General features: G+C 41.0%; 1 protein-coding gene across 1 annotated transcript; it reads left to right on the top strand.

The window, feature by feature from the left end:
* The first annotated feature begins 38 nt into the window (after positions 1–38).
* On the top strand, positions 39–21,283 carry COX15 (cytochrome c oxidase assembly homolog COX15). Its single transcript, XM_072627109.1, has 9 exons — positions 39–229; positions 1,266–1,456; positions 2,294–2,416; positions 3,104–3,290; positions 4,595–4,762; positions 14,822–14,903; positions 15,913–16,067; positions 17,910–18,023; positions 20,255–21,283. Exons 1-9 carry the CDS (start codon positions 146–148, stop codon positions 20,384–20,386), a joined length of 1,236 nt encoding a protein of 411 aa, XP_072483210.1. The 5' UTR covers positions 39–145; the 3' UTR covers positions 20,387–21,283.
* Positions 21,284–21,666: the final 383 nt, after the last annotated feature.

Here is a 21,666-nt window from a genome sequence, read left to right as displayed (position 1 = left end):
TCACGTGACGAGACTAAGCCACATCCGGCGGGATCTGCGTGCCCCGGAAGTATTTTTCTCCTTTGGCCGGAAGCAGGCGTGCGGAGATTGAGGAGGGGTGTTGCACGGCGGTGATTTTGAGGGACTTGCGGCAGTCAAGTTCGCGATGCTGCGCTTACTCTTTCCTCCTCTAAAAGCGGTGCTGGGCAGTCCAGGCGTCCGGCTCCTGACTACTAGGGGGGCCCCCAGGGTATGGGTCTCTAGCAGGGCTCCCAGAGGATCCGAGCTAGCTCAGGGAGCAGTGAAATGCGGGTCTGGGGTCAGTCAGGGCGGAGAGGGGATGAGGACGGGGGCAGAAGGGGGCCGGCAGCCCGAGGAACCTCCTTTTATTCATCACCTATTCTGTTACCGCCCCGATTTCCGCCCCTCCCCCCGCCATTGCTTAATGTTGTGTACCCGCCTTTGTCTCTGCCCCCCAAAAGAAAGGAAGTTCCTTGAGGATCAGATGGGGTGACGTACGTAAAGCGGCATGCGAACCCCAGTGCGATATACAAATGCTAGATACGAATTATTGCTACACTATGTAGAACCAGTGGCCGAACGGTCTGAGCCGCGGTCCTGAAGTGTGGGAGACCCGGGGGGCAGACCACAACCGCTGTCTGCCTCAGTTTCCTCAAATGTAAAACGGGAATAACGAGCGCACTTACCCCACAGGGTTGTGGAACTGGCGGCGAGCCCCACATCCCGACACCTACTAAGCTTTTAATAAATACAGTTTTATGGCCTGGAATGGGCTAAGTGATACTTCAGATTTCTTCTAGTGATAGATCATGTGATCATAAGGACGTGTGATGGAGTCCCAGCTCTGACTTGGTAGGATCATAGATGAAGAGCTCAGGATTTAGAAGGGGGCTCCGTGCGGGTCCATTTCTTTTATTTTGTAGAAGGACTGAGGTTTAGACAAGTGGAGTGATTTCCCCAGTTCTACATAGCTGGTACATATCTGATGTAGGACTTGGCTCCAGATCTCCCTGATTCCAAATGCAGCTGCCTCTAGCTCCTGCATGCTACCCCCAGGTTGTGAAGAAAGCCCCTTGAGAAGGGTACTACTGGAATTTGTAAGTCTGACAAGATATGTCCCCTGTCCTCAAGGAATTTGTAACTAGTAAGAACTGGACAAGACAATATGGTAGACAATCGTAGAGGATACCAAGGGTAAAGGTTTAGCATATTAGAAGGTTTTACCTTCCTTCTAAAACCATGATATTTCTTCCCTTGGTCCTTAGTGTGGTTGCCATTATGGGCAAAAGCTCGGTGTCTGGCAGAGGCAGCACAGTACTCTGTCTGAAGTAGCTTTGCAGTCCGGAACGGGAGCAGTGTCTGTGCCCAGAAAGGCTGCCCAGCGGATTATGGGCCGTTGGCTTTTGGTCTGCAGTGGAACAGTAGCAGGAGCAGTTATTCTTGGTGGAGTGACTAGGTGAGCAGTCCCCAATTAAACTTGAGATGAATTAGGAGCCTATTCGTCTGTCATCCAGTAAAAGAAAGTACCTGTAATTCTGATGGGAGGGGGAGGAGGAGGAGGAAGCTAGGTGATGGATTGAATAGAGTGCTGGGCCTGAAGTCAGGAAAGCCTGAGTTCAAATCCAGCCTCAGACACTTCCTAGCTGTGCGACCCTGGGCAAGCCATTTAACCCTGCTTGCCTCAGTTTCCTCCTCTGTAAAAGGAGCTAGAGAAGGAAATGGCAACCCATTCCAGCATGTTTGCCAGGAAAACTCTGGGGTCGCAAAGAGGCGGACACAATCGAAATGACTGAACAAAAAATAATTCTGATGTGTTTTTCAAGAGCACAATAATGGAGAGTGAAAAGAGCACAAAATTCATAAATAGGAAATGGGACTTTGCCACTAACTTGGGCAAATTATATAAACTCCTTGGGTCTCAGTTTCCTCATCTGTCAAATGAAGGGGTTGGACTATACGATCTCAGGTTTTTTTTCAGATCTAAATATAGGGGATGATGAATCTCATAGGAAAATTTGGTTTTTAACAGATTTAGTATTGACTGAGCCAGTCAAATTCTAGCAGAAATGAAAAGGAAAAGGTGAGAGAAAAGGTGGGATCAACTTGTGCCTGATAATGCCTTTACTTTAAGGAAAATTACCAAAAAAACCCAATTATCAGTGAGAGGAGGGAAAGCAGAATGTTATCCTTAGCAAGGTTAAATTCAGAAGTTTAGTACTTTAGTCTATAATTAATGGAGCTAGTAGATTTCTTTTAAAATCTTAATAGTATCCATTTCTATTTTCATCTTAAGGTTGACAGAGTCTGGGCTCTCCATGGTAGATTGGCACTTGATAAAGGAGATGAAACCTCCCACAAGCCAAGAACAGTGGGAAGCAGAATTCCAAAAATACCAGCAGTTCCCAGAATTTAAAATGTAAGCCAATAATTTGAAAATAATAAACACCAAGTATTTGTTGAGTGGAATTGAATTGAGTTTATTGAATGGAAGTATGGTGGAAAACAAAAGATAAATCCCATAGGAACATCCTAATCTTCATTTTTTTTAACTGTTAGTCAAATATTTCAAAATACATGATTCTCTTTGTTAGTGTCTGGCTCTGATAGGCTTTATGTGTTCCTGGACTATACCTGAAACTCCCAGGTGGCCTTTTGGTTACTGATAGCCTTGAGAATCCTGTAGGGGGATAGGATATTCCTTTGAGGAATGCCAGAGTAACACTGAAAATGCTGAGTTTTCCTAAATGAATGTAAAATGCTGTTTTTATTGAAGATATCAGCAAATGAGAGACAAGGTCAACAATTTTACTTGACTTCCTAGACACACACACACACACACACACACACACACACACACACACACACGCACGCACGCACGTGCGTACACATACACACACACACACACACACACACACACACAATCTCCCATTGACAAATATACCTTGATGTTTAGACTCTTTAGCAAGGGGCAACTCCTGGCTTCAGGGGGAAGATGGTATTCCCTATTTTGTAAGGCTATGCAGTTGTACCTTTGTTTTGTCATGTTAAACTTAACTAAGAAAATATTTTCTTATTCTCCTTTATTGATTTCCCTCTCACCTAGCTTGAACCATAACATGACCTTGGCAGAATTCAAGTTTATCTGGTACATGGAGTATTCACATCGAATGTGGGGACGGATCGTGGGACTAGCATATATCCTTCCCACTGTCTACTTTTGGAGAAAGGGTTGGCTCACCCATGGCATGAAAGGTCGTGCCCTTGCCCTCTGTGGCTTAGTCTGTTTCCAGGTGAGTTAGTTTATATAACAATGGAAGACCACACAGAAAGAAGCTGGGGAGCAGGGGGAAGAAGAGGGTGTGGGACATGCTGACAAAGTCCAGAGGAGTGCAGCTGAGTGAGAAATGAATTGATGGCTGGCCTGGGTGCCCTCATTAAATGGAGGTTATGAGAGGAGCTCTCCAGTCAGAGGGAAGGGCCCCAGGGTCAGGGAGTGTGATAAGATTTAAGTTCTAGGATTGAAGTGATCTTTCGGAATGATGAGATTCCTGGGGCAGTGAAGTCCAAGCCCTGGGGAGTGCAGACAGGTGAGAAATGAGGACAAACAGTGATTGAAATTGTATATGTTAAGTTCCTGAATGAAAGATCTTTAGAAGACTCCTCACAGTGAATGAGCAGGTGAATATAAGAGCTTGAGAGATGATAGAAACATGAGATAAAAGTACAGTGTCCCTGAAAATACAGAAACACGAGTCCAGAGCAGTGGGGAAGTCTGAAAGGGCATCAGGACTAGCCTGCTGAGAGGCAGAAGATGGAAAAGGCAGAGGGGAAAATGACTTGTGAAATATGTATATTAAAGACAGAGGCAGGAAAGATGCCAGCAAACCTCTAAGAGTATGGCAAATCACTATATGGTTCCCCTTTGCCATTTTTATATACATGAAAGTAGTTTAAAATGAATGTCAAGAGCTACCTTGAAGGAGGAAAAAAGTCACAAAAAGGACTTTTTAGAAATTAGAGAACCTGATTCAAATCCCTGTTTTGCTTGTGTGACCTCAAATCACTTAGCCTCTTTGCTTCTCAGTTTCCTGGTCTATAAAAAGAGAGGGTTAGATTAAGGTCTCTAACAGCCCTTCCTATTTGAAATCTATGATCCTGAGATCTTATGCATTGATGGTAGGGTGAGAGGCAGATGTATAATGGTGGGACAGTTATATTACAGCGTTGGCCCTTTTTAGTACCAGCTAGGAAGCCACCTTGCAACCAACACCTTGTCTCTTTGAATCATTTGAGCTGGTGATTGCCCTTAATGCTATGGTTTTGATGCCAGAGCAGGAAGGGATAAAGGTGGAAACAAAGTCTCTTGAATGACATAGGACCTGGAGCATATTTTGAGGTGTTAGATTTTCAAAGTGTGAGAGGAGAAATAACCTTGTCTTGCTGTGGAATGGGGCAAATTTCAATTTCTGAAACCTCAGGGACATGGGAGGACACCATTCATTTAACCTTAATAAAATTATTTCCCTCCAAGGTATGTAGTTATGTGGTCGGTTTAAATCATGTTATATCTTGCTTTCTCTCCATTTGTTGTTAGGGACTACTCGGATGGTATATGGTGAAGAGTGGATTAGAAGAAAAACCAGATTCTTATGACATCCCTCGGGTGAGCCAGTATCGCCTGGCCGCTCACTTGGGCTCGGCCCTTGTCCTCTATTGTGCCAGCTTGTGGACGGCGCTGTCCCTCTTGCTTCCTCAAGACAAGGTAAGCAGCATTCTGCATTCCACAGATGGCTCCCGTGGCATCTGCTTATATTCCTTCAGTGATGCTGGTGTCAGCGAACTGGGTGTCTTAACTCATTGAAGATTTAGAAGTTAGTGAACTATGGGTGATGGTTGACCTAAGTAAAGCTTTCCTTATAATGAAGTCTACCAATGTTCTAGAAACAAAACATTGCCAAGAACGAAAGGAGCATTGAATTCTGTGACCTAAAAAAGTCATTTAATAGAAGGCTGCATAAATTTTGGGAGACAGCTGGAGCAGTCACCCAAAGGCAGGATCAGTTTAAAGGCAGGACTTCTTATCAGCATGACAGTGTACAAGAGTCCATCGAGGATGATGAGAAGACAGTTTTAAATAATGAAGTTGGAAGAAGTCTTATGGAAGCACAGCTTCTTTAGCTTTTTGTGTCCTCTTTCCCTTTGGCAATGTGTGGGGAAGCCTACAGATTGCTTCTCAGACAATTGTTATTCAAAGCATCAAATAAATAAAGACTTATAAAGAAAGCCCAGTGTGTTTAGTTATAGTTAGGAACAGTTTTTTAAAGAGCAAGTCCGTGGACCTCAGGTTAAGAACCCCTTCGCTGAGAGATAAAACCCTCGACACGTGGCTCTGGAAGACTCAAAGGAAGGAAGATAAAGAGATTCAGAGCAAAGGTGATTTGTGAATGTAAGGTAACATAGAATAAGACAAGTGTTGTATACTTAGTGTTATCTTTATTACTTGTTGCATCCAGGAATATGTAACGTATGCAGAGTACTTCAGTGCTATGATAGGATGTGTTCTACATGTTGGTTAAAGGACACGATGCCTGGATTAACTTAACATGTAAAAACAAGATATGACCCTTTATAGAGAGACTTGATAATGATATGTTCCATATTGTACCTGCGTGACACTTCCATCATTGTTCGCACTAATACACTTTATAGCAGGTGTGAAAAGTATAGTCAGCCACCTAGAATGGCCAGAAAATAACCCTGGATAAACTTTGGGTGGGAGTGTATTCAAGGTGATAGTAGAGCCTGTAGATAGAATCATCTGGGAAAGTGGTTTGAAATTGAGAACTAGAGCTTAGGAGAAAGTTCTCATCTAGAGATGCAGATTTGGGGTTATCTCCATCAGAGTAATAGCTGAAATTGTAAGAATGGGCAAACTCTTCCAGAGAGAGTGTAAACAGAAGACTGAGTACAGAGACGTGAGGATTAAGGGCATTTCAAGAGTGGATGGGAAGCAGAAGGAATTAAAGGGGAGAAGAAGCAGGCAGAAGGGTAGGAGAAGCCAAGTGGAGTCACCAGTTGAAGAATTTTGACAATGAAAGGAAAAGAAGAAGACGGGCCTGGAGGAAGCAGGGGTCAAGGCACAAGTAGAAGAATAACTTTTTTTTGTAATTTTTAAATTTATTTTAAACTTAAATACAAAATGAGAAAAGAAAAAAATTTCCATGCACACAGCAGAACATAAGAGAGGATTCAGTATAAAACCATGAATTTCCATTTCAAGAAAACCTGTATAATAGAGGATTAATTTTTGAGAGTAAGGATACCTCTTCTGATTGGTTCGTTCAAGACATATTGACTGATATAGAAGCGTATAAAAATCTATCTAGAAGTGGAGACAAAGAAGGATGGGTGACCACTGACAGGAAGTGAGTAGTGGGGAAGGGGATTCATTGTCAGGAAGGAGATTGATGAGCTGAGTTTTACAATTTGCTTTACAGAAACAACAACAAGCATTTGTTGAGTGCCCGCTGTGTGCTAGGTGCTGGGGCTGCAAAGACAAAAAGAAACTCCTCCTTGCTCTCAAGGAGCTTCTATTGAGGGAGACAGCAGAAACATAAATATACAAAATCAATATGAGGTAATTTGGGGGAGGAAGTACCAGAAACTGGTGAGATTAGTTAAGGTTCCATATAGGAGATATTGTTTGACCTGAGCTTTGAAGCAAACTAGCGATTATAAGAAACAGACCAGTGGAAGGAGTGCATTCTGGGCAGATAACCTATGCAAGGCACAGAGAAAAAGTAAGGCCAGTTTGGATGGACCATAGAATTTGTGAAGGGAGGCATGTAAAAACCTAGCAGATTACTCTGGTTGTGAAGGATTTTAAATGCCAAACAGAGGAATTTGTATTTGATCCTAGGGGTAAAACCATTAAAGTTTTTGAGCAGAGGAGTGGTCACACCTGTGATCTAGGAATATCACTTTGGCAGCTGAGTGTGGAGAGAAGGCAAGACTTGGCACCTGTTTGGATACGAGGGGTGGAGGAGCATGGAGTTAAGGATGACTCCTAGTTTGCAAGCCTTGAGTGATAGGAAGGATGGTGGTGGCCCTCACAGAAATAGGGAAGTTACGAAAAGAAGTAGATTTGAATAGATGGAGTATGATGAGTTATTTTAAGTCTGAAATGCCTGTGGGACATCTGATTTGTAATATCCAGCAGGCAACTGTATAAATAGCTCCTAAAGTCACCTTGAAGAGATATTTAAACCCTTCTTGATTGATGGAATCACCAAAAGTGATTGAAAGAAGAAAATTAGTGCCAGGGCAGAGCCTTGGGGTACACTGAAAGGGGCAGGATGTGGTCGATGATTCAGCAAAGAAATTCAAGGAAGAATCAGAGAGGTAGGAGGAGAATCCAAGTCATGAAAGCAGTCAGAGTCGAGAGCAGAATCCCAACAACCCAGAGGAGAAAGAGCATACAGGAGGAAGCAGTGGCCATTGGTGGTATGGAGAGGACAGTTTGAGTTGAGCGATTGACTGGAAGCCTGATTGTAAGGGGCAATGAGAAGTGAACGAGAGGGGAAGTGGAAGGCACCAAGGGTACACAACTTATTTTTAGTTTGACTGTGAAAGGGAAGGGAAATGGGATGTTGGCTTGAGGAGATAGTAGGGTTAAGTGAGGGGTGTTTTAAGGGTAGAAGAAAGCTGGATGTATTGATAGTTTTATGAACATGTATAGGACAAAATGAGAAGCTTACGTATATATGCTTTGCAGTGAATTTGTCTTCAGAATTTTTTTTCTCATTCTAATATTGAAATTATTTTGTGTACACCACCTGACAGTTGGGAAAGGCTGCACATAAATGTTTTGGGTGTCAGTGAAAAACCAACCTAAAATTAAAAATTTGATGTAATCTACATTTGGATGATTTTATTCCTTTCCTACTTTTCACAGCCAAATTTAGAGATTAAGTAGTCTACCCTTGCTGCCTTTACTTCCTGAAAATCCACCCCCTCCTTGTCACCTATAACCTGACATTTGTCCCCTGTACCTTACCAGACCTGTATTCTAGGTACCTCCTAAGTACCTGGTCTTTTTCAGTTCATGCTCTTAAAAAAAAAATCTAGCTTTTGTTCCTTGAAACCTTTTTCTTTTTTGGTGTCTGTGATACTTCTCTCCTGATTCTCCTACCTCTTAATTATTCATTTTCTTTCCAGTAACTAAATGTATTTTCCAAAGTTCTTTTCTCAGTCCTCTGCTTTTTTTTCCCATACCCTTTCTCTTTCAGAGATCCCATCTACTAGTCCCTCAGCTATCACTTTTATGCACATCAATCTCTACAGAGAATGATCTGGGTGCACAGGAAACTAACTTATTGACCATCCTAAGTTTTAAGACAAGAAAAAAAAGAGCAGGAAATGGAGGGAGTTTTAAAAGCATGGCACAGTCCTACAAGGATAGGGACAGGAATACTAAAATTCAGAATAAATTGAGACTGGTTGAAGACAACTCAAAACAAGAAGAAACATTTTTTAAAAGCTTTATTTGGAGAAAGAGAAGATTCAGAGATTCCACCTGAGGTGGAGGAAGGCAGAGCTCCTGAGCTCTTAGATTGTTTCTCTTTTCTCTACCAACAAGAATAATCTTTAGATTGCAAAGAACAAAACCAAAATTGGAAACCGAAACTCAAAATAAATATGGAGCTGGCAAGAGATCATCTAGCTGCCTCTGGATGAGATTAAGTCACTAGGCTCAAGTGGACTGTGTCTCAGTGTCCCAAAAGAACTGATAAATATTCTGCTGGGCCAGTGATGGTGATCTCTGAAAGACTGTCGAGGCCCCCATTGCCTCCGCAATGCTGGAGATGGGTAAATGTTTCTAGTTTTTAAAGGGCAGGAGAGCCGAATCTATGGACTACAGGCACGTGAGCCTGGGTTTAATTTCTGTGAAAAGTCTAGGTGGGGTTATCAAAGAGATGGGTAATGAGCATCTAGAAATGGAAACAGTGATCACTTAGTGTAGCTTCTATAAAAATTGTTCATGCCAAACTGACTTCACTTTTTTTTGACAGGTTACTAAGCTAATATATTTATGGGTAATGCTGTAGATGTAGTTTCCTTAGATTTTAGCTTAACGAATTCTTTCATCTCACATATCAAGACAAAGAGATACAGTCTGGGTGATAGAACAATTAAATCAATTTGGCACTGGTTTAATGGCTGGAAACCAAAAAGCAGTTATTAGTGGTTGTATATCAAGTTGGAAAGAAATCAATAGTGGAATGCCCCAAACAGCTAACTGTGGTATTTAGCATTTTTGTCAGTGACTTAAATATAGCATGCTTATCAGATTTACAGATGACACAATACTGGAATGAATAGCTAACACACTGAAAGACATGATCCAGATATGTCTTAACAGCCTAGAATGTTGGGCCTTGTCTTATTTTTAATTTAATAGAGATAAATGTTAATTTTTATACTTTTGATTTTAAAAATTAGCTTTGTAAGTGTGAGATGAGAAAGGTGTGACTAGACAGCAATTTACCTGAAGAAGGTCTGGAGGTCTGAGTAGATAACAGATTCTTTATAAGTCAAAACTGCAATATGGCAACCAGTAATGCTAACGTGACCTTGGTCTTCATTAAGACAGGCATAGCTTCCAGGAATAAGGAGATGGTAATAGTATTGTGGCCTGGTCAGACTATGATTGGAATGTTATATACAGTTCTGTGTGCCATATTTTAAGAAGGACAGTGGAAAGCTGGAAAGTTCAGAAGAGGAAAACTGTGATGGTTAGGGTCCTAGAGATAATTTTATGAGGATTGGTTGAAGGAATTAGGAATGTTTGGCCTAGAGAAGAGAGGAAAGGAGAAATATTTGAAGGACTATCATGTAGAATGACAAATTAGACTTTTTCTCCTTGGCCATAAAAAGCAAAACTAGGACCATGAATAAACTGGAGAAGCAAGGAATAGTGTACTTATCAGATCTATGGAGAAGGGAAGAATTCTTTACTAAAGGAGAGATAGAATGCATTATGAAATGCAAAATGGATAACTTTGATTACATTAAACTGAGAAGTTTTTGCACAACCAAACCCAATGCAACCAAAATCCGGAGGGATGTAGTAAATTGGGAAAGAATTTTTACAGCTAAGCTCGGGGATAAAGGCCTCATTTCTAGAATATATAGAGAACTGATCCAAATGTATAATCATACAAGTCATTCCCCAATTGATAAATGGTCAAAGGATATGAACAGGCAATTTTCAGAGGAAGAAATTAAAGCTATCTATAATCATATGAAAAAATGCTCTAAATCACTATTGGTTAGAGAAATGCAAATCAAAACAACTCTGAGGTACCACATCACACCTATAAGATTGGCAAACATGACAGAACAAGAAAATGATAAATGCTGGAGAGGATGTGGGAAAGTTGGAACACTAATTCATTGTTGGTGGAGCTGCGAGCTCATCCAACCATTCTGGAGAGCAATTTGGAACTATGCCCAAAGGGCTACAAAAATGTGCATACCCTTTGACCCAGCAATATCGCTACTAGGACTATATCCCCAAGAGATCATAAAAATGGGAAAGGGTCCCACATGTACAAAAATATTTATAGCAGCACTCTATGTAGTTGCCAAAAACTGGAAGTCAAGGGGATGTCCATCAATTGGGGAATGGCTGAATAAATTATGGTATATGAATGTAATGGAGTACTATTGTGCCATAAGAAATGATGAACAAGAAGACTTCAGAGAGGCCTGGAAGGACTTATATGACCTGATGCTGAGTGAAAGGAGCAGAACCAGGAGAACTTTATGCACAGCAACAACCACAGTGTGTGAGAGTTTTTTCTGGTAGACTTAGATTTTTGTAATAACACAAGAACTTCTTACCAAAAAAAAAAAAAAAAAAAATCCCAATGGAGGATCTCAAGGCAAAATGCCTGCCACACTCAGAGAGAGAAATATGGAAGTCACTCACATATTGTAGCAGATCATGTTTGTGTATGTGTATGTGTTTGTATATCATGTTCTGATTTGTTATACGATTTCTTTCATTTATCTTAGTCTGACTACATAGCATGACTATAGTGAAAATATACTCAATAGGAAAGTATATGTAGAATCTATACAGAATTGTATGCAGTCGTGGGGAGGGAGGGGGGTAGTGGGGAGTAGGTGGGGAGGGATAAAATCGCAATTGTATGGCAGTGATTGTTAAACATTACAAAATAAAAAAATAAAAAAAAATTAAAAAAAAAAAAAAGCAAAACTAGGAACAATGGATAGAAGTTTCAAAGAAGCAAATTTAGGGTTAAAATAAGAAAAAACTCCCTAACGAAGCCAACCAGAAGTGGAATGCCCTGCACTGCAAGAGACTAGGTTCTCCTTCACTTGAGATCCGCAATCAAAGTGTGGGTCATTGCCCATTGTCAGATATGTTGTAGAGGGAATTTTTATTCACATATGTATTCAGGAACTAAAGCTGGAGAGATGAGTAAACCATAGATCTGAACGGTAATTGCCCATATATATTAGAACCAGAGGGCAAAGTAGAGATACAAAGAATCCATTGATCACCCCCAGAAGAGTCCCAAAGGGAAAGTCCCAGAAGTGTCACAACCAAAATCTATGGCTCCTGTGTCAAAGAAAAAATACTACAGGTTCCAGAAAGAAGCAGAGTCAGGATGACTCAAGAATGAGAGATCTTGGAATATGGTATTCTATAAGGCAAAAGACTTATAAAATCCTGCAGGGGGAGAAAATGGACCTTTAGTGAAATAGAAGAATTTCCAACATTTCTGATGACAAAACCAGAGCTGAGTAGGAACTATAAGATGCAAATCCAAGAGTCCAAAAAACCAGAAAGGCAAATTTATATGGGCAGTTGGAAGGATGAGAAGAAATGTGTCTCTTCAGACCTCAACGTCTTCAAAAAGCATTAAGGCAATTAAATTTTTTTTTTAAAAAAGAAAGCATACTTGAGAGTGGATTAGTGTTATTGCGTAGTTTTAAGAAGGGAAAGCAAAGGTGGGGGTAATAAAAGTCAGATAAAGTGTAGTTTAGAAAGTACTCTTTGTATACTGTTAGTGTCCAAAGTAGAAGGAAGGGGCTAGAACTATCAGTGAAAAAAATATCCAAACAGGGGGAAAGGATGGGTGAAGCAGGCATGGCTGAACTTGACTTTTATCTTAAATGGACAAAGGAGAGTTAGTTGAACAACACACATAGACAGAGTTTGGTGTAGAAAATCATCATACTCATAGGGAAAATAAGTGGACGTAGGGAAAATAAGCGGACGTAGGGAAAATAAGTGGACGTAGGGGAAAGGCAGTTTTTGTTTTGATTTCTCTAACTATAATGTTCAAGCTTTCTTTTTTAATCACTGTTTTCAGGGAGTCTAATGATCCTTAAATCTTGACCTGTTTTCTAGATCAGTTGTTTTTTTTTATTTCAGATATGTTAGGATTTCTTCAATTTTTAAAAAATCTTTTGTTTTTGTTCTAATATTTCTTGCTCTTTCGTGGAATGTCAGAAATCCCTCTCATTTGCATTTCTCTCATTCTTAGTGGTTTGGAGCATTTTTATATGGCTTTTGAGAGCTTATATTTCTTATTTAGAAACTAGTCTTTTCATATCCTTTGAGCATTTTTCAGTTGGGGAATGGCTATTATTCTTATATTTTTGAATCAGTTCCATATATATCTAGGAAATAAGATTCTTATCAATGAAATTTACTGTAAAAATCTGCCCCAAGCCCTTCACTCCCCACCCCCATTGCCTGTTTCCTTGGCAACTGGATGGCAAAATGGATATAGCACTGGAATCAAGAAGAGTCATCTTCATGAGTTCAAATCCAACCTTAGACACTATTAGCTGTGTGACCCTGGGCAAGTCACTTCACCCTGTTTGCCTCAGTTTCCTCATCTGTCAAATGAGCTGAATAAGGAAATGGCAAAACCACTCTAGTACCTTTGTCAAGAAAACTAGAAAATGGGAACATAAAGTCAGATATGACTGAACAACCTGTTTCCTTTCTAATTTTAGCTGCATTGGTTTTGATTGTGTAAAAACTTTTAAATTTTATCTAACACTGGAGAGAGAATAGTCACAAGGAAAGCAAAAATCCTTTCTGAAGGTGGGATTAAAAAGAAAAAAGAACTAGAGTCAAAGGGAATGCCTATCAGTTAGGGAATGACTGAACAAATTGTGGCATACGAATGTGATGAAATATGATTGTGCCTAAGAAATGATGAAAGAGGATTTGAGACTCCTGGGTCCTGTTTACTATTGCAGAGTAAAGTAAGTAGGACCAGAATGTCTTATACAAAGACAGCAACGTTGTAAAGAAACAAAAACCAACTTTGGAAGCCTACAGAACTCTGGTCAATGAAATGTCTTCAGAGCACTGAGGATGAAGCAGATTGTCCTGGCAAATGCTCACATATGTCATCCAAAGAAGCACCTCTTGTGGAGAAGGGTCCCACCATTCCCATCAGGTGGCACCTACAGGGCAGGCAGGCCAGCTTCGCTGAGAGGCAGGGACAGAGGACAGCATGAGCTAGGCAAGTCAAACCGCCAGCACCCTCTGGCCCACCATCTCCCCTCAGACCCTGATGGAAACAGACCAGGATCCTGAGCCTAAGAGCCTTGGGAATAGCAATGTGCTGTGCTTCTTGCCCAGTACCTGCCATCCTGGGAAGCTGCTACCTCTGTGAAGGTGTAGCCTGGCAGCTGCTCTTGCAGGAGCTTCAGCTCCAGCTACTGAAGACCTAGAAAGGAATGTTCTTGTCCCTAAAGTCCTTGACCCTGTCAAGTGGTCCGGTCTTGGAAATGGCACCGTTTTGTCAGTGGAAATGACAGAAAAGAAGAGGCATTAAAATCTGCTTTGCTCTTGTACCTTAAGGACCATGGGGCCTTTCCATCTTACTTGTAGCTGAAACCTTTCATGTGTGTTGTCTTCCCCCTTAGAATGTGAACTCTGAGGGCTAGGATTATCTTACTTTTCTATCCATATCCCCAGCCTTAGCACAGTGCTTTGCCTTTAGCAAATGCTTTTTTTATTCATTCATTTCTTGACAGAGAGGTGATGGAATCAGGGTACAAAAAGAAACATACAGTTTTTCATAGAGCCACTGTGATGATTGATTTTTTTTGTCTATACTTATTACAAAGGATTTTTTTGTTATTCTTGGTTGTTATTCCAGCCTACTTGTGGAGTACGTTTTGAAAGATCAGCAAAATGGTAACTCTCTACCCCCACAGAGGCTCTAGAAACATTATTTAAAGTGCACAGAACACCTAAAGAAGTTCAAAAGAAGCCACGAACAAGAGTTTTGTAAAATAAAGTGAAATTTGTTGTATACGTTCTAAAAAAGCAAGAAAAATAGTCTTATGATTCATATGTTTATATACAATCCTCTTTTTATGTTCTACTATGTATGTGAAAAATGCTTTTTTGGGAGGGTGTTGAAGTTCAGAATTATAAAAATTTTTTTTTTTTTAAGAAAAAAGAGAATAAATTCATTAAATTTTAGAAAGAAAGAGAGAGAGAGAAGACATAGAGGCTTGGCACCTTGTCGGTGCTCATCTGGTGAATATGTAGCTGACTCATCCTTGTTGAACACTAAATACTATACAAAACAGCCTTATCTCTTGGGATGTTCTCTTCAGACATTGGAAAGCATTTTAACCTCCCGTGTTAGCCACTTAATTGCCTTTATTTTTCACTTTTTGAAATAATGTGTGGCCTGTTTTTAGACCTAGCAATATCATTTTCTAAGTGATTCATCTTCCTTACATTGTACAGTTGCCGGAAACCCGTCAGCTTCTGCAGCTGAGGAGATTTGCCCACGGGACGGCGGGGCTGGTTTTCCTTACAGCCCTTTCAGGTATGCGGTCTTGCTCCCTGAATGCTGCCATCATGTCATCCTGGGGTCCTCTTGATTCTTCATCCTTCCCACTGCATCCTGTCTCCCCATGTCTTCTATTCATCACCTTCCCCCTCACCTCTCCCCTGCTGTCCAGCCTCTGTTTTCTCATCACCTTGATTCTCAGATATTGAGTCTGTATTTCTCCATCTTTAATTTCCTAGCCTTTTGTCATATCAGAACGTAATTGATACAATAGCAGTGCTTTGAGGGTTTTCCTGAGAAAGCATTGCTTTAATTCCAGAGATGAGAGAAATACCACAGTTGTTCCTAGCTTCACTTTAACAAATCAGTTGTGAGTCTGTAATCCATAATTTTGTCTAAGCCTTCCCCAAATGTATTTTTCACACAGAGCACCATCAAGGGGAAGGGTTATTTCATGATCATTTAGTGCTGTTCTTAGCTTCACTTTAACAAATCAGTTGTGAGTCTGTAATCCATAATTTTGTCTAAGCCTTCCCCAAATGTATTTTTCACACAGAGCACCATCAAGGGGAAGGATTATTTCGTGATCATTTAGTACTGCCAAAGGGCTTTTCGTAAAGTGTAAATTTGGCCATGTCACTTCTAATCAGTGCACTCCTGGGGCTCTCCATTGATTAAATATAAAGTCATTTGTTGCCATCCAGCCCCATCCTGCCTTTCTGATCTTCTTATATACACTCTGCTCACCTGGCTGTTATTTTTTGATGCATCAGATTATATAGGTGTGTACCTGTGATTTCCTCCATTCAAACAGGTTTATTTTTGTCTTTGTGTCCACAGAGCCTAACACAGAGCCTGGCACATAGTAGGTGCTTAACAGATGCCTGTGGATTGATTACCAGAATGCCTCCGTTACTTTTATTATTTTCTGCCTTATAGCATCAGAATAAAAAAGTGCAGCATATTGTTTTGTGTTACATGTAAAAGATATTATATTGGTTAGCTTCCTCTTATTTTGAGTTTTTTAATTTATCTTGAACTACAGGGGCCTTTGTGGCAGGCCTGGATGCTGGCCTTGTATACAATTCCTTCCCCAAAATGGGAGAGAGATGGATCCCAGAGGACCTTTTTACTTTCTCTCCAGTCCTTAGGAACGTCTTTGAGAATCCAACCATGGTGCAGTTTGATCACCGAATCCTGGTATGTTTGTCTTAAAAAGAAGCTGGAAGTACAGGGGCTATTTTACAGACCCAGTCCCACTCATCAGCACAGGATCTTTGACTTCATCCACTTCTGACCTGGGATTGTTTGTCCCTCCTTAGACAGCCTAGTGGCTTCCCAGTCCCCAGGGCCCACAATATTAACCCCCAGCTTGGCGTAGATGTGCACTTGGCCCACTGGCCACCACACCTGACAAGTCAGTTCATTTAAACAAGTATTTTTTGAGGGCTAAACATAATCAGGACCCTGCTTAAGGCACTAAGAATATAAAAACAAAAACAAAACATTTGAATGTTTATTAAGCAACTGGTTTTTGCCAGATGCCATTAGAATATAGAAGGTAAAAAAAAAAGATACAGTCTTTGTCTTTGAGGAATTTACAGTCTAATGGGTTATGACATGAATGCAGTAGAATGTATGCTCCTTGGAGAGGGGTTATTTGTTGTTGTGTCCCCAAGGCCTAGCATAGTGCTGGGCATATGGGTGCTTAATAAGTATTGAATTAATTGAATATGATATTAGATAGAATAGGAAAAGGGTAAAGCAAAAAATAAAAATCCAAAGTATGAACATTGGCAAAAGCTTTGGAGCCTTTTATTTCTGTAAAGAGTGTTTTATGTGGAGTTATGTAATTCCCGTGTGTGTTATAGTATGACCCAAATATTTTGTCCATGTTATTTTGATGAAATTTTTCTTTGTACCTCTTCTTGGGTTTTATACAGAAAGACTAATAATATAGTTCTACCTAATACTTTACCAGAGCTATTAATTATTTTGTAGTACACAATGTCATGCAACCAAACAACAAAACCAGTGGAATACTATGACTCAAAAGATGAACCTTTACTTTTGAAAGAAGTTTGGAGTGGTCAAAGGAACTTGGTGATTGCCTGAAATAATTCCATTCCACTGTCATCACATAAAATTTGGTCTTAAATTTGTGTTCACTTGTACTATTTATACCGGGGTGGGATGTGGTGTGTGTGTGTGTGTACATGTATATGTATATGTATACATATTCATGTACATTTGGACCTATGAGTGCATATGCACCTATATATAATGATGTATGTGTATTTCTGTGTCCATATTACGTATACATATAGATGAGTAATCTCTACAGGTTATATGGCTGCGAGATATAGCTTAGTCTCACAAAAAGTAAAAGGAAGCATTACTGAGGGTGATGGCAAGATATATAGTAGATATGAACAGACTGAAACCTAGAACAAATAAGGACCTTCAGAGAATAACTGGATTAAGGATGTCACCAGGGATTTCCCTGACTGAAAAAGAAGATGGGCTGGTTATGTAGTGAAAGGGAAGAATGACAGGGGCCAGCTCGAGGTCCCCATTGGTGTCTTCACAAAGTCAGGAGAAAAGGAAGTCTCAGGAAGCTTAGGGCCAGACAGCGTGGGTGAGCCCTTGAGGGGACACCCAAATCAGTGAGATCACAGATCTGTTTGGATACTAATTGTTTTTCTTCATTTTTTTCAGTGAATTCCTGGGTTCCTCCAAGCAAACCATCCAATAATCTATAAACCAAGATGCTTTTGCATCTTCTTTGCCTTTGTTCATTCTCTCAGCTTCTTTTTCTGGTTGCTGTGGTTGACATTTCCAACACTATATTAGATGATGGTGAAAACAGCCAGATCTTGTGGGTTGCAGACAGTATTATCTCTTGGTCTGTTTGTCATACATGGGCATTAGTAATGTTGCCAGAAGACAACATGTTTACAAAGTGTAAGGGGTGGAAGTTAAAAACTGGGAAAAAGTCATTATTCTTAGGAGCAGCTCTGACAGCTTCTTCCTTTCTTGTAGGGAGTCACTACAGTCACAGCCATTACTGGGCTTTACTTCCTCTCCCGGAGAGTCCCCCTTCCTCGGAGGGCCAAAATGGCGGTGGCAACATTGTTGACTGTGGCCTATGCACAGGTATTGACCATTTATTTAATTAGCATGGTGTAATGGGCAGAGCACAAGATTGAAGGCAGGGCTGGGGTTCAAGTCTCGGCTCTGTTCTTAGTACCTCTGTGACCTTGGACAAATCCCTTGTCTTTCAGTACCTTAGTTATTCCTGTGTAAGATGAGGGTGTTCATGTAAATGAGAACGAAGGACCTTTCCAGCGCTTGATGCTATAACCCTATAATGACAGTGGTAATTATCGTTGCCAACCTTTATCTAATACTTTACAGCTTCAAAGCACATTGCCTACATGATCGCATTTAATCCTCACAACACACCTGTGGCATAGAAGTGGTGTGAGTACTTCTAGCCTCCCCATTTGCAGGTGAGGAAACTGAGGCTAGTGACTTGCTCACAGTCTTGCGGCTGGTGAGCGGATGGCCAGGATTCAAATGCTGAGCAGTTTTTTCCATCCTATCACACCTTTTAGTCTGAGCATGTCCTTGATGTCACTGTGTGTTCTGCTCACAGCTCAGAACTTTCCTGCTCTATAATGAGGAGCAGCAGAGATCTTGGAAATCTAAGTAGCTGACAAATATGTGGTTAGTGATTGCCTAGTCCAAGGGCTTGGGAATGGTTACTTCCATGAAACAATCGTTGCTGTTGAAATCCTACCACAGTTCTTGATTATGGTATGGAGGTGGTCCTGGATTATCATTGGCTCAGCAGGCCAGTGTCGGTTTTACCAGCCTGGATAGGCTTTGGGTATGGCCAGTGGCACACCAGAAGTGTTTTGTCTAGATCAGCCTAGCTGTGTTTGGAGGGGCTTGTTGCCTGGGTGATCTACAGGTGATCTAATGTTTTTATCTCTGGAAATTCTCAGAGATTATTCCGATTGTGGAAGGCTAATGTGTAGGGAGAGGGAGTATTCATGCTGCTGAAGTCATGGAACTTCGAAGGATTGAGGAAAATCTAACACAGGGGATGACCTGGTTGGATTTGGAGCTGGGTGAATGAGATCTTAGAGGTCGTAGAGTACAACCCCACTCATGGCTGAAGATTTGGAAGTCCAGAGAGACCAGTGACTGGTGAAGGCCAAGGCAGGAAGAAGCAGAGCTGGGAATTGACTCCCCAGTCTTGGGCCTTTTCTGCCATACCATTCTGCATCCCTTTTGTCTGGATTTTCCCCAGGACCAGGGATCATGCCTTGAACATAGTAGGAGCTTAATAGGTATTGACTAAATATATGAATGAACCAGTGCCCTGAGCTGTCTTTCCAGAACCATTCCATCTTTCTTGATCATCTTTCCCTGATCTTTACCATCCCTTTTCTCGTCCTCTTTTTCCCACGAACCCTCTGACCTTATTTCCTCCCCAAGCTTTCTCCTTCCAGCCACGCTACTGTTCTCATAACTGGGACCCCTCTTAAGAATCAGGAGCTGGAAACCTGATTTTCCCAGAAATATCATGTTGTGGAAAGCGCTTTGGAGTTAGAGAAACTGAGTTCAAATCATGCCACTGATGTCTACTAGCTGTGCAGTCAGTTTTAGGCATGCCACAAACCTAATTGGACTTCAATTTCCTTATCTAAAATGGAGAAGTTAAATTAGATCAGCTCTGAAGTCTCTTCCAGCTCTCAATAGAGAAGTCAGCGACCCTGTGATCTTTTGTTGTTCAGTCATGTCCAACTCCTTGTGACCCTGTTTGGGGTTTTCTTGGCAGAGATACTGGAGTGGCTTGTCATTTCCTTCTCCATCTCATTTGACAGATGAGGAAACAGGCAAACAGAGTTACATGACTTGCCCAGGGTCACACATCTAGTAAGTGTCTGAGGCTGGATTTGAACTCATGAAGAGAAGTAGTCCTTGACTCCAATTCCTGCAGTCTTTCACTGTGCCAGCCCACATCACAGATGTGACCACTGACAGATGCCACATTCTCATAGGACTAAACCACTCTTCCCCAAAATGAGGGCACCTTTGGGTTTGGGGCACTGTGATGTGTGCCTCCCCTCCCCCTGCTGTATTCCTTTGTATTCTCTGTACCAATCTGCCTTTTTGCTCTCTGTGGATATAACTTGAGTATGTGCTATCAATTATTGTTGGACATTTCCACTTTATCTTACATTTAATACTAATGGGAAAACACATGGAAATGTAGCTTATTTGATTTTGCTTAGCCATATTCAGTTTCTTTAAAAAATCACCATAATTACTGTTGTTCTCCTACATTCATTCTGCTTTTGTTTGTTTTCCAACAGGTGGGCTTGGGCATTAGTACTCTCCTGTTGTATGTTCCCACTCCTTTGGCTGCGGTTCACCAGTCAGGGTCCCTGGCTTTGCTCAGCGTTGCCCTTTGGCTTATGAATGAACTGCGACGAATCCCAAAGTAATTCTCAGAGCAGCTACTTTCTGGGCTGTGCCCAGGTTTTTGAGAGCTCTGTGGGGGGCAGTAGGCTTCCCTCCTGCTGGATTGAGAGATGATCATTGTGAGGGCTGGATCAGCTGATCAAGAATGAAGTTACTGGGCTGAGGATTCTTTTTCAAAGAAAACAAAACTACCCTTCTTCCCTAAGGTGAATAGTTGTCACTTGTTTTTTAACATGATGTCTAAGATCCCTCCCAACTTTTAAGACTCTCTGATTCTTTTGATCCAGTAGTACCACTGCTAGGTCTGTGTCCCAGAGATTTAAAAAAAAAAAAAGAACCTATTTGTACAAAAATATTTATAACAGCTTTTTTTGTGGAGGCTAAGAATTGGAAATCAAAGGGATGCCCATCAATTGGAGAATGGCTGAACAAGTTGTGGTATATGAATGTAATGGAATATTACTGTGCTATAAGAATGATGAGCAGGCTGATTTCAACCAGGCAGGACTTGCATGAACTGCTGCGAAGTGAAGTGAGCTGAACTGGGAGAACACTGTATACAGTAACAGAAATATTGTAACAATGAAGAATTGTCAATGACTGACCTAGCTATTCTCAGCAATACAGTGATCCAAGATGTTCCCAAAGGACTCAGGATGAAAAATGCTGTCTGCCTTCAGAGAGAGAAGTGATGCTGTCTGAGCACAGACTGAAGCATACTGTTTTTTGCCTCTTTTTGTTTGTTTGAGTCTTTTTGCACAAAATATTATACATGATCAAACATGTATAACCAGATCGTTTACCTTAGGGAGGGGGGAAAGGAGGAAGGGAAGGATAGGATTTGGAACTCAGAACTTAAAAAAAATGTTAGAAGTTGTTTTTACATGTAATTGAGAAAAAAATAAAATATTTAAAAAAGAGTGATTCTGATCTAGTCTTATGGTATATGGGGAAACAATGTGAAGTATTTGTGTTTACTGTTTAAGGAACCTCTTCTCAAGCTGCTCCTTTGCCCTCGGCTCCCCAGAGAAGTAGCCTCTGTCACTGACATTTCCCTCTCTGGCAGACAACCTCTGTCCTCATGTTTCATTCCTTCAGGGCTCTCCTGGCTGAATTGATGCTGACAGATTCATCATGGGAGAGGCAAAAGCAAACTGCATCAAAGTCAGGACATGTGGCAGTATGAAGGGACAAATCACTCAGCCTCACTAAGATCCAGGTTTTAAAATGAGAAGATTTTACTAAATGATATCCAAAGTTCCTTCCAACTTTAAAATTCTGTGTGTGACTCCAGATGAACACA

Source organism: Notamacropus eugenii, chromosome 1, assembly GCF_028372415.1.
Source record: "Notamacropus eugenii isolate mMacEug1 chromosome 1, mMacEug1.pri_v2, whole genome shotgun sequence".
Lineage (NCBI taxonomy): Eukaryota > Metazoa > Chordata > Mammalia > Diprotodontia > Macropodidae > Notamacropus > Notamacropus eugenii.
This window is presented reverse-complemented; position numbering and strand designations above follow the sequence as displayed.